Source organism: Bombus flavifrons, chromosome 8 (genome assembly GCF_040668555.2).
Source record: "Bombus flavifrons isolate JBK064 chromosome 8, iyBomFlav1_principal, whole genome shotgun sequence".
In the NCBI taxonomy this organism is placed as follows: Eukaryota; Metazoa; Arthropoda; class Insecta; order Hymenoptera; family Apidae; genus Bombus; species Bombus flavifrons.
In genome coordinates, this window is record NC_138449.1 from 7,124,242 (window position 1) to 7,144,421 (window position 20,180).

A 20,180-nucleotide genomic window follows, 5' to 3' on the forward strand; every position below is an offset into this window, starting at 1 on the left:
ATAATTAACGGGATTCGACTCTCATCATGCACGATTGTAATACTAAATGACATTGTTAATGGGTTTTAACAGAAAATAAAAATAACTTATTTGCAAATGGAATACGTATTACATGTATTTTACAATAGATTGGAAATCTTCCCAATAATTATATTGATTAAATGGACAAATATTCTTTTCAATTAACTACATTGATGGATCTATCTCTATCGATTATTATAATATGAACCTTAAGTATAGTGGAAAAACTAATATCAGTTAAATACATTATCTTAACGGAAATCAGGGGATCGATCAACTCGTGGTGTCGGTTACTATAATCGTAACGGGAATTTGCGACTCCCCTTGACGTGTTTCCTCGCGATTGCGTCTCCCCGCGATTAGTCGAAAATACATGACCTTTGATTCATAGGAAGGCCAAATTTATTTTTTAATACCTTAGTTAATTCAGTGCTTAACGTTATATAAAAACTGTTTAACTGTATATAGCAAAAAGAAGCATTGGATAAAACACATTCATATCAGAAATTTAAATTCATATCAGATATTTAAAAAAAACTGTTGGAGAACTACAAACTTGCATAACTTTACTATCTTTAAAAATATCTTAATATCCAAAAGGGCGTCCACGAGACAAAGCGATCACCAAAGTTCATTACGAAGTTTAACAAGAGTTAAAGTATTGCTTAAAAAAGCAATATGAAAGTTTCGTTCATTACTGACGTGAAAGGCGTTGAAGCCGGTTTCAAGGGTTAGAAGAGAGTTATGAGTAGTTGGAAAAGCAGTGCAATTTCTACCAAGTCCAGTTCTATTCTCAACTAGGAGGAATTCTATTTTGAACAGATACATTATTTTATATATATATCCATTATCAGGTACGCAACGATCGACGACTATTAATATCCTTCTATCGTTCTTACGATGTAAGACTCAGAAATTAAAAGTTTAAAAACAATTTTAAAGATTTCATAACTTCAGAAGTTCTTTATATTTTTTAATACAACATCACTCGACATATTATTCTATTGTTCGGTCACTTTGCCATTTTCTGCGATATGATAGAAAGCACTCACAGTAGATCTTTATGTTTAGCTATCCGTCACGCTGTTCGGGCTGACCACTCGCTGACTATGACTACTTTCCTATATCGACTTCTTTAAATCTATAGATATATTATATCTAATGTTTGTAATATATATAATTTGTAATATATAATACGCGTGTAATATATACACGCACGTATAATTAACAGAATTACAAATTGTCTTAAAATTCAATTAAATTTTTAATTAAACGTACACATAATCTGCTCTAAGACACCGTAATCTCTTTACTCAGGAATTCTATCGTGCTATGGTCAATCTGATCTTGTTAATCATGTCATTATTAATGTAAATAATCCTAGAGAGATGACGATTTATTAAACTGTCCTGCCATCCTCAAACATTGTCTTTCACAGGTAATTCCATTTTATGTACATTATACTAGGTTAAGCAATTAGCTCGTTTACATTCCATCGAAAGATTACATCAATTGTTATTAGTTTCATATAACATCCATATATAATTAAGGAGTAATTTATTTGTTTCATTTCTTCCTATGAATATTGCATCTTCCATAAAAAAATTAAAAAAATTGTATCTTTAAATTCTTGAAACAATTTTTATAAGATTCTTCGAAATATGTATTACTGAAAGCTGAACAAACTTACCACTCAATCCTACAATACATAGATTAAATAAACGGTGACTATGCTACGGATGTTCACGCAAACGTACAGTATTATAAAACACAACTAAGGAAATAGAACATAAGGAGAGATGTGTTTCACTCTCTAAATATTATAACGTATATCATTCTTTGGATATTTCATATATTTTGTATATTATACGCGTTCTGTGAATTTGTGCAATTTTAATATTTCCCATAAACGCATAAACATCTGCAGTCCAATTTATGGCGAATTTATAAAAACAGTTTGTCCGCTTTTCTATAAAATAATTATGCCATTTGGAAATATGTGACTATAAATAATCAAGTTGTTATCATACCGTAGCAAAAATCCGTACTGTGCCACGAAGAAAAAAGCAATGCCGAAATAACGCCGCGAATTACGATGCATGATATAATGCATTAGCCGTTCTGAACAGTGGCAAACATATGCGATGTAATTAACAGTACCGATAAGCACATATGAATATTATGGTTAATTTACGATCACGGAGTACAGCCGTTGAATTTACGAGATGCCGCTCGGGGGCATTTCCACCCAAACCGTACGGTTGCAGAGCGTTACCATTGCGCCAGGGCAAACATTGACCAAAACGAAAGCTAGGAGAGAGCACAAGTGGGCGACGCGACGTGGGGTTAGAGACCGTGTAACCTGGCGAGGAACGAGAGCTGCGATGGTCAATGTACAATTTACACGCGCGAATGTAAACGGCCAATTAGAACGATCCTTTGATGCTTGAGACGAGTCGAAATCGCATGCCTGTGTTTCCATCGTGAAGGCCTAGCACGGCTTTGAAAAGAACGCCATCAACGTTAATATTTTACGAACGGCTAACGACAGTAACCCCAGACTGCGTCCTAGTCTCTGTTGATATTTGGCGTGCCTGCGTAATACCCTGAAAACTTGATAGGAAACTGCGAACTTCCTTCAATTACCCCACCTCATCTATCACTTTATCTCTATTTCCTATGAGTTTTAGGATAGATGCATCGAAATTATCCAAATTGTGCGTGTAAGTTTGGATTTCTGTAATCTTTGATCGAAATAACTTTTAATCGATGGGAAATTTTGAAGGAAAATGTGAAATCAATTTGAAGTAGATGTGACATTAAGAAGATTAAAATGACGCGAAAGTGTGAGCTACGCCTAATTACCACAATCTGTGTTTCGATTTCTCTCTCTCTCTCTCTTTCTCCTGGGAATTCCAGTTTCGAGATACATAGGTGCATCGGAATTGTCGAAATACAAACGTAAATTTAGATCGGTGTAGTCTTGAATTGATTGGGAATTCTGAAATAAAAACGTTAAGAATGACATCGAATAAATGTTACTTATAAAAGGTAGAGATAAATGATAATTTAAAGTAACGTATTGAATTAAAATAGACGTTGAAACAAAAACGACTGAATAATCTGAAACAAATGTAATTTTTAAATGCGAATAATCGTTTTTATTTTAATATATATGGGAACAAATTTTCAAGTTATTTTTCAAAATTGGCATTGGATTATACTTTTATGCTATATCTTTATACTTATACTAAGCTATACTTTTATGTGCAAAATATATGTTACGATATATAATACAATATGTCCTGGATCTTCTAAAGATCCCAGTTTACATCTTATGTATGGAAATGAAAAATTACACGTCGTTGCCTTCACGGTGGCCGCGAGAATCGAAGATTACGCGACCCCTTTATTTCCTTGCAAAATTTCATTACGTGTAATTTACGCCAAAGACTATACATCGTCCGGGCTGATATTAGCGTGAAAGTTGGTGAATACCAAGGGTGCACGCCACACTTCTCTTGCATCTCAAGCAGGAGTTAAGCGCTTCTCCGTAGTAGGCATTACTTTTAAAGTGGAAAATAATAAATTGGTATACCGCTCTTAATGCCGTACTCTAACTGCACACAGTTTATTCTTGTTCGCGCGATATTAATGTACGATCGCATAATGAACAAAAATAATTCACGGTAGGAACAAAGGTTCGAAGAAAGAATAATAATAGTGTGCTGGTAATAACGATTCATAAATTATGGTTGTGTTCTAACAGTAGATTTACCTGCTCAAAATTGATGTAATAGTTGATTTCGTTTAAATCTGGAGTACACGACAAAAGAGTATAGAAAATTAGAAACGGGGGACAGAGTAGGAGAGATAGAGAATGAGGGAGGAAAAGGTAGGGTTGCAGACTGGATGAGAAAATTGGGAAAAAAGAAAAAGGAAAGAGTGAAGAGAAAGGCGCTATCTAGCCAAGTAGGTAAAGATTTATGCAATAGATAATAGACATATATAATAGTTAAGAGTTAGATGGCAGTCGGTAGATAAGGAATAGTAAAATAAGGGTAAAATGAGGTCATGTGTGTGAAAGGATGGATAAGTATGGGGATGGTTAAGCGCAGAACGTGTATGACGATAGAGAGATTATTTTTATTGTAAACCGAGTTTCTTTTATGGTCGCGAGGCTAACATAAAATATACTACTACTACTAATAATAATAATAATAATTGATTTCATTTTAGTTCTATCGACGAACGTTGTGAAGAAGGGGAGAAAATTTCCTGTCACGAATCTGATGCAAGTAGAAGCCTTTAGGACAAAATATTAAATAAGTATTTTAAGATGTTGCGGTTGAAGATAACAGCGACGTGACAGCGACGTGACAGCGTCGAAATTTCGAGAATACCTCCCAAGGAGAGACAGTTTATGACAGCTTTGTTTCGCGAGTCGGTGACGGCTAATGGTACAAACCATTAGCTGATGTATTGGCCGACGATAGAATCACGGGAATTTAATCGGATGTCAACCGAATGACATTGTTTCGTATATGGAAATAGACGTAATTCAGATAAATGAAAATTTGACAATATTAGAGAAAATGAACGAGATAATATTCTAAGAGCTAATTATACACTTTCAGTTTCGTCTAATTCTTTGATCCTGTCGTATAAGTTGCCCTCTTAAAAACTGTCAATTATTTCTAATCACTTGGGATAACTTTCATGAGATACATTTCTTAATTATCATGATGCACTTCAAGTATCATTTAGATTTAAAAAAACGAAGTGTTTTAAAAGTTCGCAATAGTTAAACTTGAACATTAAGCATAAAGCTCCTTCCACATTCGTTTTTACAATTAATAACCACCGTTTTCTATCGTCCGTACCAATTTACAAAATATAAAGGCCCACTCACAGTCGTCTATACACATATCGATACTTATTAAATATATGTATCTGTTCTGATCAGATACAAACATTTGGCGTAGATCCATTCCAATGAAGGAAACCTTTCCCAAATATCGCCGACGGTCATGAGTGGATGGCAAATTGAATAAGAGTATGTCAGTTGTGAAACGACCCTACACATGCAGACAGTGCGGTTCATCTGGCACGCGCCCAAGTTTTTCGTCGTCGACGGAAATTTTAACGCTTTCTATTCGATTGGACACCATAGCCGATCTCCCGAGAGAGTACGTCGAATGGTTGAATTCAGTCGATATCGATAGATCCGGCTTAATCGGTTAATTCTGTCCTCTCTTCTCCCCTCTTTCCTTCCTTTTTCTATCTTTTTTTTTTTTTACTCGCTGCGATACGAGCGACACGGGATTAATTATCGGTAACGAGAAAACACGATTAATTACCGACGACAGTTTCTGGGCAGCTAGAATGAAAATTCGGCCTCGTCGTAATTCACGGGGAATTGGCTGCATTTTCTCAATTAACTTGCAACGCATTTATATGTATCAGTGAAAGTATGTTCTTGCCAATGTTTTAACAAAATTCAGGAACACTGCTTGGTGAAATTTTGCGCGAAAATATTTTGACTGTTATGATGGACTAACAATTTGTTGGACTAAAAAATACTACATATACGTGGTTTTCTTAGAGAAAATGACATTTCCTATATTCTATAGTATGAAACTTTATTTTTGTTATCCACATTTAGGACATCTGATGGCAAATGTTTGATAATGACATATGTTAATTTAAAATCTTTTCTATTAACGAGAGGCGTGGAATATATGTGTTTGAAGTGCTGTCGAAAAAGGTCACTTTTAATGAGAGAGTAAGCTTAAAGGCGTACATCGTTTGTTGGTCGTGTTAGCTACGTGCTGTTGAAAGTAACATGAAAGAAACTAGCGCGTACTTGAAATTAAATGAATAGGTATTTCTATGCTGGATGTATATCCTTAACAGAATACGAACACAACAAAACAAAAACTGTACGTTTTAAAGTACGCGTTTACTTTTTAGTTTCTTATATCGCGCATCAATAAATGTTATTATACTTGTTGTAAGATTTTTCGCTGTATCGTTGTGTACGACGTTGAACAATTTTATGTTAACGAATGATTTACAATCCCTGATTTGTCAAAGTGGTACTAGCATAAATCAATAACAACCCCACACTCAACATATTTGAAAAACATGCATTAAATTAGTTGAAGACTTTTAGTTCGGTGGACCAAAGACATTCATTTTTCGGGAATTTGCTTATTTTTAAATTTATTAAAAAATTTCGACCCTTCAATCTGTCCTATAGAAATTGTATGATTCTAAACCGAAAAAAAATTGTAGAAAATATTTTGTACAATATAACATGGGTAACGTGTTATAAATAGGCGGAAATTAATTATTTTAGTATGTATAATGTTGACATTTCATACTGTATAAGCATTGTTTATGCAAGCTATGGATCTGCATATATTTTATATGTATAAATGCACACGGATGAAAAGATCTCATTTCGCGCGGACTACCATGAATCTTGCACGAAAAATATAAAGGGTTGCTAAATACGCTTGCGTGATTACATAATTTTACTTTGTATTCGTATAGAAACATTGTTACTTGTGTGTAAGAATAAATAGTTTAAAAGATATTTTGACCCTAATTCCGTAAAACATAGGAGAAATGATATGAATGTAATATATCACAAATATAAAAGTACAAAAGTTACATTCCTTCTTGCTTACTTACTAGTTTCGCTACTTATTACTTCTTTCACATGTTGAATTTTGCAATATTCAAGATAGAATATCTTTCAAACTAATTGTTTTCGAGCATAAGTAACTTGATACGTTTAAGTTTGTTTAATGAAATGCTCGTCTCTCGAGGTTACATCTTGCTTTTAACACTAAAACCACCACACCAGTCAAATTGACTGGTTTTATAACTTTATTTTAATATTCCTACTTCATATCATATTTTCTTTCCACAATGATAACTAAAGGAATAATATAATGAATTTTATTTTGTTTTTTATGTATTCAAACTCAAAATAATTTTGTACCGAGTCTACTTATACCAATATCAGTCAAAATTTCCTAGTTTTATACGTCTCTTAAATTTTTACTACGTATCATTCAATATGATGATATGAGTTATCAAGAAAATTTCAGATCGATCGCTAGAGCGCTAGATACTAATACTAGAAATACCACACCAGTCAACACGGTTCTACAATTTTATAAATGTGTCAACTCTCGTTTAGGGATCATGGTCCCAGAAGGATCAATAATACCAAAAATGTACTACGTAACATTGTATTCCTTCTGTAAGAATGTAATAAATCAATAAATATAAAAATATTCTATTATTACGTATTTTTTAAAGACCAGTCAAAATGGCTGGTTTTGGTAGAAGTAGTTTCGTGTTAACTATCGGTAGTTCTAGTGTTAATAAGTTGTAAGTCTGAGAGTAAACTATTAGCAGTCTTTTGAATGTGACATATTCTGCACGAAACTATATTGTATGTCGCGTTGCTACTTTATACGTATAATCTTACTGTTCATATTATATAGAAATTAAGCTGTAAGCTATATTAAACTATAAGTAAGTGATAAAGTTTGACTGGAAAATCTTGGATCAGGTTGGAGATACATTTTAATATATTAATTGCATCAGTAGGAATGAAACAGATAATGCAACCCTCGATCTAGATATCCATTCAGATATAGTTAAGATATTGTGAATACATGTCCAAGGCTAGAGAAACTAGGCTGAATACACGATAGGAACTTACGGAGTACTACTCGGAAAGTTATGCTCCGTGCCACGGTGGCATTTAACAACTGCAGAACTTCCGGTCCGGAAGTTAAAAGTTACTTCGTTGCGACTCCTAGCGACGCAAAGCGCGTCTCACCCAGAACACGTCCTGTTCGCGACATACCCACAACTTTATTTAAGAATTCGCGTCAACAACTTTGGATGTGAGAATATTATTTTATCTTTCACTTTATTGTCCCATTAAAATCTCTTTCATTTCATTTTTGCAATAACGATAAATATATCATTATATAATTAATATTAATAAATAATAATTTCATGGAGAGATTTGTTATTTATATGCACAAAATAGCGTTAGTTTCAATATAAATAACTTGCAAGAGCATAATTTATGTGGATAAACGGCATTCATTGTAGTTCGTTTTGTATTTAAAAAATATTGAGGACTATGTGAGAAAGACATGACATATTTGATAGTTGAAGGGAACTATTTTAGTATAATGTTCAAGTAGGAACATCCTGTTATATAAATCCACTAAATCATATAATTACGTGTATGATAAATAATGATTTTAAAATATCCAGAAAGAGATACACATTTAATTCCAAACAATTTTTAATAATATAAGAGTGGATTTCTTTATTATATCTTAATATATTTTCTTCTGTGGTCTTCGATCGTAAAGTTCTATTAAAAATTATACAACTGAATAAGTTTCTCAGATAGTCATTTGTGCATCAAAAGCTCTGAAACTCTTAAGGAATACCTTCCTTCATAACTTCTTTTAAAAGTATATTTTCTTCCTTCTTTTTCGTTATTATATCAAAGACTGGTAATATTTCATAATATGCTACAAGCTTAATTGTTTAAAAGATTACTAACTCTCAATTTCAGTTTCTAACTATAACATAAAGTAAACAATTTCCTGATATCCTTGTTTCAAGTGTATCAAGTATCAGCAAGTTATGGATGGTGTGTAGCAAGTATACATCAAGCTTCGTTCAGCCGATCGATACTAATATAAGCGTGTGGTGGTGAAGGTTCTACGTGAAGTATCGTGTGATGCATAAATCACTTTCGTTCGAGACACCTCGCGTTTCTCTTGCCCATCGTATAGTACTTTATATAAGATCTTGGCTGCAACGTCTTTGCATTAGAGTAAAAAGAAATACGAAGCTTGGTGCTACATACGGTTTCGATGCTAAAGTATCAGCGTCACACACCCGTGTTCTAGCGATATCAGCGTCTACTTTTATCAGAAGCAAATAAGACGACAAATTTCCAACAGAAATTGCAGCCACTGAGAATTTTGTCTATGTTTTGTATTGATATAATGTAACGACAAATGGATGTAGCTTTGAAATTTAAGAACGTTTTCTACGTATCGAATTTATAGTATAATACTGCAATTTGTAATAAGTTTGAGATAGAAGCTGAAAGAATATTGAAAGTAATAACTGAACTCTGCGATATTACATCTAGATACATAAAAGTTTATATATTTATATATTAACTACAGAAATAAATACAAATAAAATTTAGATGAATAAACGGTTCCAATAAGTTCCAACCTTAAGATCCGCTGAATTACTCATGAAAAGCTATTACCTCTTACAAATAGCTAAAAGAAAGAAAATATACTAGCTTTTAATATCTCTTAATACCTTTTAATAATATTCCAAGATCAGCATAGCCTTCATTATATGGCAACAGTTTTTTAACGCTTGTGCATTGTATGCTTAGCTGCATATCTAATATGTGTTAATTATATGTATAATTAATTACATGCAAACTCACCTGTAGACGCTATCATCGTACGATAGTAAGATCCGAACCGGCTGACTGATACTCCGCTTTTTTACTTCATGTGCTGGTTCTATGTGAACGCCATGAACAACCTATAAAACAAAAACCACGACGATTAAATCAAATACCATTTTGCAACCAATAATAGCGACTTAAATTAACAGTTTGTACATTTTTCTATATGAACTTAAAAGAAGGAAAAATTGTCATCAAAGAGTCAATCATATTAATCTATCATTTTAGAAAGATTTAAGATATCTCTATTCGACTTAAATAATGTTTTAATGCATAAGTAATTTTAGAAGACATTATAAACGAAGAAAATGTGACAATTCCATTCCAAGAGTATTTGAATTGTAAAACAGACATAATTCTTATAAATATAGTATATAATGAAAAGAATTGATCGTTGGAAAAGCACATTGATTCATATGAAAATTACTTTGATTCAGTACACAATATTTCCAAGAAACTATGTGTGATTGAAATTAAGAAACATTTTGTATTCATCAATCCAATATAATGTTCCACGTATCTTTTCCTCGAAGAATAAAAGCAATTTTACTGCTATTGCGCAACTTGCAGCTTACGTTGTAGAAATAAAAATCTGATTTTGTAGAAGGGATATATTCTCATATCTTGAATCAGCATAAAAAGCAAGAGAAAGTAAGAGAGAGAGATACATATATATATATATGTATATCGATCGAGAAAACAAAAGGATAAACGACCGAAAGTTTGAAAGTTTCAAATTCACTCATAGCCCGAAGGTTCTGAATTCTGGGCAAAAGAGTTTCCAAGCTTGACTGAACAACCCTTCCAGACTCTTCGAAACTTCTCAACATTTAGAACAATCTGGATTTTATAAGGACAAATATCACAGAATCCTACAAAAATAATTTCTCTCTTTAATTTAATTCATTGCAACGTCATTTAGCATATAGATGCTAGAACATAAGATTACATATAAATTTTTTATACAAGAAATATTATGTAATAAAGAAAATACACATATAATAGGATAATTAGCTACTCGAGAATTTCCGCTTGAAATAAGTCGTTCAATTTTAAGTAATTTTTTCAACTTTATTGTTTAACTGCATCTGCGAATATACATATGTGTATTCAAATACACTTATGTAACTTAAATATCCAGATTAAATATCAAATAATTAAAAAGAAATTTCATTATTTCACGCGACATTATGAATATGAGGTGTTGTAGTATTGTACTGTGTATACACAGTGTGTCATTTTAATCGACCCAATATTGCAAATATCTCCTAAACAATCTGTTATTCGAAAAAGTGTTTCAAATAAAACGACGTCTTCAAATCAGCGACGCCTTATAATGACCAGATTTGTCTAGGTAGAGGCGTTTTCGAGATTTTAACATGAGCAATGCTCTTTTAAATGGAACTATAGTTTTTTTTATACACATTCGATACAATTTTTAATTCTCTACAAAGAAGTAAATATATTATCAGATATAGTAGATATTTTATCAGAAGTGATGTTTAGTTTAAAAGATATTTCGATTCCAATTTCATCAAATTGAGTGCATGGAAGACAAGAGAAACGAACGTAAAAGCATTGCGTTGACTTTCCTTATCTTTCATATGAAGAGTTTTACGAGGTTAAAGTTCAAACATCTTCTAAACTAATCATTTTTTGATTCAAGTGCCTTAATACTTCTTGTAAAGAATTAAAAAATGCATCGAATAGTGTATAAAAAAGTGTATAGTTCTGTTAGAAAATGAGCCACAATGAAATCTCGAAGGTACGCCCACCTAGATAAGTTTTATTTATTTTTATTTAATTTTTTTTATACAGTTTAGCAAGTATTTGCATGGATCGAATAAAATGAGACACTCTGTATGTACATTCGTAACATCATACGTATAAAGTAATTGAATTTCTTTCTCATTAGTTGATATCTAAAACTATATAGCTACGTCCAAAATTATTCTATTTCATCGATTAGCTATCATCTCAACACTTGCCTATTTCAGTTGTAATCGTGTTAAAAGCTTGAAACATTTGCCGCATATTGTGATTCCTGGAAGCACGAGATTGCACTCTGAATTTGCAGTGTCGGACGAATCCAGAATCCAATCGGATTCATGCAACATGATTTAGCGTTGAGGTCGCGTCTGGTATTAGTGGCAATCAATTATTGCATATTCTGATATACTAACTCACGAAATTATTCGAAAGTTTATAGGCATTTTTTAATGAATATACATATTACGCGTGTTATATAAAATATTGTGAAAAATTAGCATTAGCTGCATCAGTTACGAGATTCGACACTAATGATTACATTGGTATAATATATCTTAAAACAAATCTGAATAAATGAATAATAATAACATCTTCGGTCTACTAGAGTAAATAAAAATACAATACGATGCAATAACAACTTTAAACCAATTATAAAAAGGATATTACCAAAATTCTATAAATGTTACTTTCTTATTAAACGTTAATTTTATTATCAACATGAAAATTATATGAAATTTCTTATTAACGCGAAATAAACTTGATCCAGAATTAACGTAACTGATCTTTACAGTCAGGGAATTTACACAGACATACGTTGTCATTTCCTATTACTTGATAAACCCTGTGATAGGGGTGGAAATTAGGAGAAGTCTCGAAGTTTGATAATTAAGAGAATATTAGTCAGTACGCGCTAAAGTGGTCTGTAAGTTACGACGGAACACGCTTAGCGTACCATCGTTATCTTCTATGTTATACGTACGTACATGCGCCTTTCGTTACCCTCCCGCTTTACCTTCGATCTTCGATCCAACCTTCACGATGCTCTGCCCCTTTGGATAGTAAAGTTAATGCTGTCCTAACCTCTCAAGATATCGCATTATCGTTAAGAAGCTTTTCGCGCAAGTCATAAACTCTCCGCAAGTATAAAACTAGATCGGATTAAAACTTAATGCGGATCCTCGCATAATTGCATTCCTGGCGAACTCCTCTCCTGTGACAATGAAACCGATTACACGATATTTGATACGGCCATGTACCAGACCACTTTAGAAACGTCGGATTAAAAGTGAAGCAACCAGTAAACAGGGATGAAAACTTTAAACTGCTATCTACGATCTATATAACGATTATCTTAAAAATGGAATGTTTAGCGAGCAGCGTTTAAAGATGTACAGTAGAATTCTTAATATTCGAATTAACAGGGGAGATAAAAATATATGGATAATAAAATTTTCAGATAGTAAAACGATCAAATTTTTAGTAACAAATTGTAGTAACAAGTTATTTTCATATTTAAGGATTCTATATTATTGTAATTGGAATGACATGCTTTTTAGGCTGCCAAGTGGATTATTTTCGAACCAGAAATTTCTATAATTACCAAGTTAGAAGTTAATAAACACGAATCAATCTCGGATAGATTGATTTTAATTCTTGCAAACTAGTGGTGAATATTCACGTATTGTATATTTGAAAAACTAACTTATCACAGTGTTTTGTCAGTTAATTCTCATAAAAGTTACCTAACCGTAACTTCACGCATTGTAAGCCCATATACATCGATATACATAGGTTGGAATTTATGGATCGGTTTTCTCTCAATAAAAGCAATTGTATACGACATCCTATAAGCAGAAAACCCATACTTTATGTGCCGAGGAAACCATCTTAATTTTTCTGTAGTATTGTTCGCAGCCACATCTACCATATCTCTTGTAATTATTACTTTTGCTTTTTCTGATTAATAAATGCTTGTATATACGCAATATGTATGCGTATTGGTTTACCAATCTAATAGAAGTTGATTTATATATACGCAAACTATATTTGGATAGATACACGCAAGACGGTTCAATCAAACGAATATTGGTATTCGAAACTTCAATCACCTATTTCTTTTTTCTATATGCAGACCTACCTCCGCGTCGTCTAGCTTTCCAATATATATTGCATGTTCGCTAACGAGAAAGAGGGAACGGATAATAGAGAGATCATGGAAACTGGACAGGTGCACAATTTCCGTAGCAACCAACTGTTGTGCTTTATCCCCAGATACATACCACTATGTGGACCGAAAGACCAAAAATCTCTGTATCGCCGATTGTTATTTTCGTTATGTCTGTCTGAAATATTACGTGATTTTATATCGAAATATTTGTATAATATAACAATCCTAATATTCGTAAACATCATAATATATATGTATGTTTAATATTTTTTCAGTGTCACCAAGCTATTCAATATTGAGAAAAGCAGGAAGTAAATAATCAAAAAATTAATCCTATATTTTATTGTGAATTTAAATGTGTAGTGATTTAGCAAATGTTATTACTAGTGGCAATTACAATATGCAAAACGATTGGTATATGTTAATACATAGACGAATATTGGTGATTTGAGAAGAAATTCCAAATGAATTTTTTAAAACTTCCAAGAACAGTCAAATTGCTTTTAAATAGGGAAAACGATTTTTATTTTAACATATGTAACTTGTTCCTGCATTTAACTTGAACAATGTTATAATTTGTACAACTACTTACATTTCAATAATTATTTCCAAAATATAATGACTACTTCGTATAGTAATTTCTTCATAAAGAAAACTTTCAGAGAACATCTTCTGTTGCATTACACCTAGTTATTAGACAAACAATTGCTTCAACAAATTATCGACAGCTTTATTATCTTATTCGTCGCAATTATTTTGTAAACAATAAATATTGTATAAATTCAAATATCGTATAGACGACACGATTGGCGTACTCAAACGCCGATTAAAACTTTGTGATAGCAAAATGGCACACATTGTTGGCATATTTAAATACCAATTAACGTTATATTCTGCAACATTACAGCTCCATTTAACATATTTTCTATATAACGTTTCATATTCAGCATTTTACGCGGTACATAAATCAAATGCCACTATACAATCACCAATCAGAACTAACAGGACCTGTAACTAGCAATTTAATTTCATGGCGCGGCATACGTCGAAGCAAAGTGTAACTGTGTTTCTGCTTTTATACTAATGGAAGACTTGCCACGGACGGTGCGTACGTAGTAAGACCATGAACGCTAGACGATGTTCCTACCATCCCCATGTTGCGTCCTGCCACATACATGCCACTGCACTAACGTCCAAGTGCATTTACTGTGTACACGATTCTACCAGGCGATCAAAGCTTGTCTCACGGTCCACAGCTTTGTGCTACGTGTACGTGTCTACGGAACAAACCTTCGACCACGTAGCTGCGCAGGAAACTCTGCGTAGTGGCGTATATACAGACACGATACATTCTCAGAAATACGTATCTACATACCTCTATTCGCATACCTGTACGTATGTACATGAGAACGACTCTTGCATTGCTGTCAGTGACACGTGAGCTTCAGGTAAAAGCATTCCTGTGCAAGGCGTTTCTGTAGAGTCGCAGCTTGTCTGGAAATCTTACGCTCCGACGAACTCTCCTTGATCGAGAGAAACAAGCTTGTTGCGAAACTCCATCACGCGTGCTGCCCTTACGTTTGCGATTTCGTCTAAGAATCGAGTTTCCAAGGTAAATTTCTGAATGAAATCGCGATATTTTTTAAGAAAGATGATTAGATATTTTTTAAAAAAGGCGATTGAATGTGACTTATATTTTAAAATCGATGCAATAAGAATTCACGTTTATGTTCGTTTGTATAATATGTTCTAAATATTCTTTATCAAATATCTAGCATTTTTTCTTCTACCTTCAATTTCAGTAGTACAAACACCGAAGGTTAGCTTAGCAATTTTTATGGGAAACGTCGGCGAGCAGAAGTGAATATCGAATCTGTTTCAAGAAGATTTCAGGTAGATGGAGAAGGTTTTTCGAAGAATAAAGTTATTAAAATTTGATTGTGCAGAGTGCAAAGATGAAACGCGTATGTGTGTATATGAGCGCGTATACGTGTTCCTCGGTTGGTGACACGTCGATGACATGGGCCATTGACGAGTCGTCGACAAACAAAGAAAAAAACAAGTATAAAAAGAGGATATTGAAGTTTAACTGTCGCGAATTATGAACATAAAAACATTTCGATTTATTGAATTCTTCATTGAAGTTACAGACAAGCACTTTGATTTATTTTATCGATTGAGAATGATACTTAAAGTGTATCACAATAATTAAAGAATATAATAAAATGATAAATAATACATAGTTTTTCTGAACTATTAACACATACTATAATTTAAAACACAGTCGCACTACTTATTCACTGACGCGTATCGTAAAAACGCAATGTTACCTCCATCGCATATGATGCTACTACAGCTGTATCTGTTTATTAAAGGAAAATTGCCTGCATAGAAAGAAACGCGTATGCAACGAACTTGGCCATTATTCGCGTAATATGATGAATACGAATCACTTTTTCTTCTTTCAGTTCTTACAACGAATGAGGAAAATGCGTTAACGCACCTAGTCGCGTTTCAACTCAATTTTTACCAATACCGGTGTCCATTCATTTAATAAAACACTTGGATATTATTCGGAAGACGTAATTTTAGTGGGTACACTCTTCACATTTTTCAAGCGAATAAGGAAGGAATTTTTTTATTACATTCTTAATTATACGTTTGAAGAAATTAAGGAAATAACGAGATATCACCTACCTATGAGTAACTGCGAGTAGAGAAAGGCGACACTGCATTGCGCAAATAATTTTTATATAAAGGGGCAAAGTAAAATAAAATAACATTTATTTGTCTTTGATCTATCATTGATTAATTAAGTTCTGCATTCTCATATGAGTTACTTAAGAAACAAATCAATCAATTCCACTTCGTAAAAAATTAGTGTTTCACTTTTTTGTTTCAGTTTACTAACGTTATTTATGTCTTGGAATTCTAACGAAATTTTAAATCCTTCTCTTATTTATTAAACCTTAGTTTACCAATGACATTAATAAATAGATAAATGTCCAGAATTCGAAAATATTGAATTTGATCAATATGTAATTTATTGAACTGTCAATACTGAAATCTATCGCGTTTATTAAAAACTGACAAGTATTCCTGATACCTATCAATGACGCATGTTCCTGTCATAATGCAATATCATTTCAGCTTTCACTTCTTACCAAATAATTTGTTTCAACTAATTCATATTATCAAATAACTGAACAAAGAAAGACAAGAGTACAAACAGAAGTGTAACATTTAGTTAACAATATTCCTTCCCTTTTAAACATTTCAAATTGTTCACATTCACGATATGATAGGGTCATTTGTACGATATTTGGCTGTACTGGAATAGAATCCTATTGCTCGAATTGCATTAATACTGCAGAAAGGGTAAATTCTGTTTTCTATTGAGAATATGCTTCGGGACAGATGTATTCGAGCTAATGAAGTAATTCGACATGCGTGGCCAGAAACGAAAGAGGTTTAAAGAGAAGTATCGAAGGAGATTTCCACGTCTTTGTATATTCCCCTGCAACTCGTATAGTTTTATGTACATATATCCAGTTGTTAGCCTGTACAACACATAGCGTATCTGTAAGGCTAAATTGCAAACTCTACGTTATACTAATTCAATATAGTGAATTCACAGGCACTTCTATATATACTGCGAATCGTAAACGAATTTCATATTTGGAACAATGGTTAAAATCGAAGTGAAGTCAGAAATGAATTTTACATATAAAATGGTTAAAATTGAAATCGAAGTTAAGCAACCGGATGAAAGTTTTCTCGTATCAAATAAATTTCTAAATATACAGATTTCTATATCGCGCATCGAATTTCAACTAAATGTACGGCCATCTGTAAATAGATTTGTTTTCTTTCTATAGCTTTTACACCATCATCATCTATACGTTTTCCGATTTTCTAAGAGATTCTTAACTTACATTAGATTCGTCCGCAAACTTTCATTGTAGTGACATTCTGATTTCGCATCGGGTTCGTTTACAAAGTTTCACTCTCCTGCGGTTACCAGGATTCCATCCTACAAGCTCCTTGATTTCGCATCAGGTTCGTCCTGGTTTTCAGTATTCCTGGTGGCTCCCCGACCTCTGTCAGGTTTATACGCGTACCTTACTAACAAACTGATAAACCCTACCTTACTAGAAATACCATTTCGCAGGTCTCTCTCAACGTTCGTAATTTTGCTTGGCAACTAATAATATTATGTAGATATATATTATGAAAGTAATCAGTTCAAAGAGGATCAAATGGTGAAGTTGTTTGTAAATGTTGGAGAAAATTACGGTTATACGGATTATTCTTTCGCAAAGAATGTGTTAGAGGCACTGAATAAATCAAAGAAACAAGTATAAGTTTTATTGATTAAAAGAAGAAATTATTCTGTTGCTACAAATATTTCAACATCTTCAAACTTCGTAGAATTGTAGCATCTAGATGGAAATCCTTGGAATTAGCTTTCATAATGGCAATGTTGAAAAGAGGAGATCAATAAATCAGTAAAATTGATTGAAAAAGTTCCAAATAAAACGTAGCGTTAAAATATAATCTTTAATAAATGAATAAAATTAAAATGGAAAAAAATACAAGAGAGAATGTATGTGTGTATAAAATACGGTATATGTCTCCGCACACCCAGTGTTAGCAGTAGTATTATGTGACTACACGTGGTAATATTACACCACATGCCATGAATTCTCCGAAAGCTACCTTCATCGTAATTGAGATAGCAATATCACCGTGTGTTCCTTGTATCTAGGAGACAAGACGTTTTATAAATGACCATTAACAACAAGATAAGCATTGGCGCTTTCCTTATATTACCTGAGAGTAATAAGTGTAGGATAGAAATGGAGATCTTAAAGAACAGAGGAAACTACGAACGAAAGGCTTGTACAGCTAAGATAATTAATGTTAAGCGCATTGTAAACGTAGCTAAATAATGTAAATTTTAGTTCTCTTATTTAATTTTTCAAAGTCCTAGTATTAATTTCCGAATTATTCCAAATTTTATGGATTAATATGGATAAAAAGTAACAAGAATATATTAACTTTATTCATCAAGACTACTGATTTTACCTTGTGAAATGCTATGTATTGTTTTAAATATCATTGGAATTTTAGACTTTTATTTTATTTTGGTTAATGAAATATCACCTGTTCAAAATCGAATTCTAAAACGCCATAGAAAAAATTAAGATTCAATAAAGAAATTACATCATTCATAAATTTTCTGTTTGAATTAATTGAATCAAAATTATATTATAACATTTGAATTAGTTTGTGTAATAATGCTTAATGCAATATGATTTATTTTATGGTTATATTTGTTCAACTTAAGCTCCAGGATTTGGAGAAATCTCTCTCATTTTTTATCTAATGTCATATTATACACACGTAACCAATAAGAACTTCTAGCATACCATTTTCTGGTTCAGTGAGACAGAAGGAAAGGAAAATCGTGTTAAAATTGTTGAGCTCCTTCCGAACTCTCATTATTTCTTATAGCGATGACACATAGATACGTATCAAGGTGCGTAAAAGGATCTTAACACCGATTTACTTTTTAAATGAAACTTCTCGCCTCTAAAGAAAGTTATTTTTCAGATCATAGAAAATACATAATAAAAATTCGGTTTCAATCAATCAATATTTATCGAAGTTAAAATATAATCGAAACATGACCCAGAATTCTAGGTATAAGTTCGCCTACTTTTGCCCTGATTAATATTTCACGATATTATTAGGTTAAAATTTAGAACCTCTGACATTTGAAACCAATAAAAATAATTCCATATAAAGAGGAAAAATACTAGCACTTATTTATGAACAAAACTAATCAGTATTATAAAAATAGCATGATACTATTAATTTATTGAACATTATGTCGAATGTTTATTGAAAACGATTGAATATCATGACTGTGATAGATTTATTTGTTTCGAACACATGTAATTTATTTTTATACAATCTATATATATAAAAAAAAATATATATATATAAATGTATATATAAATATAAGTTGATTTGATTCGCAAACAGTACATACTCAATGGTTTATTATAATATAAACGTACCCTTATTGTCTGTCATTTCTCCCTTGGTCAATCTCATAATTCATTGATTATGTACGACTATAATCCTCTTAGCTTCCTCTCTATGCACAATAGGCAGAGACTATGGAATTAGGCTTCTAAGCTAAATTGGCATCCTCAAAGTGCCGAAGATTGCGTTGGCAATCTCAGGGTATTTGGCTTTACAACATCTGATAACAATACAATCTTGACGTAAAGCTATCTATACGTAGCTTAGTTTTACGATTAATACCAAAGGCAATTGACCTTCTATATAACAGTAGCTTCCCGAAATTTACAATATCGGTAACAACGTAGAATTTACCAAACGATGTTGTGTACTATAATCATAAATATACAATCAAATTATTGAAATACGCTTTGCTACTAAGTTTTCTAATAGATAATATAATTAGTTACAAAATTACGTATAGAAAGACCCAGCACAATGTTTCGTTACAGCTACCATAGAATATTAAGCTATCGTTTGTGGTATGGAGCAGTTTTGTCGTTTAGGAAATTAATTAGCCATTCAAAATATTCATCAGTTTCTCTAAACAGGGAGATTGCGAATAAATTAATAAATAAA

General features: G+C 32.4%; 1 protein-coding gene across 2 annotated transcripts in view; it reads right to left on the minus strand.

The window, feature by feature from the left end:
* Invadolysin (leishmanolysin-like peptidase, invadolysin) overlaps nt 1-20,180 on the minus strand; it is a 217,232-nt gene that overhangs the window by 62,384 nt on the left and 134,668 nt on the right. For both annotated transcript variants that reach the window (XM_069118548.1, XM_069118549.1), the window contains one exon: nt 9,548-9,648. In XM_069118548.1, coding sequence (XP_068974649.1) covers nt 9,548-9,648 — 101 coding nt within the window. The remainder of the gene's footprint in view (nt 1-9,547; nt 9,649-20,180) is intronic.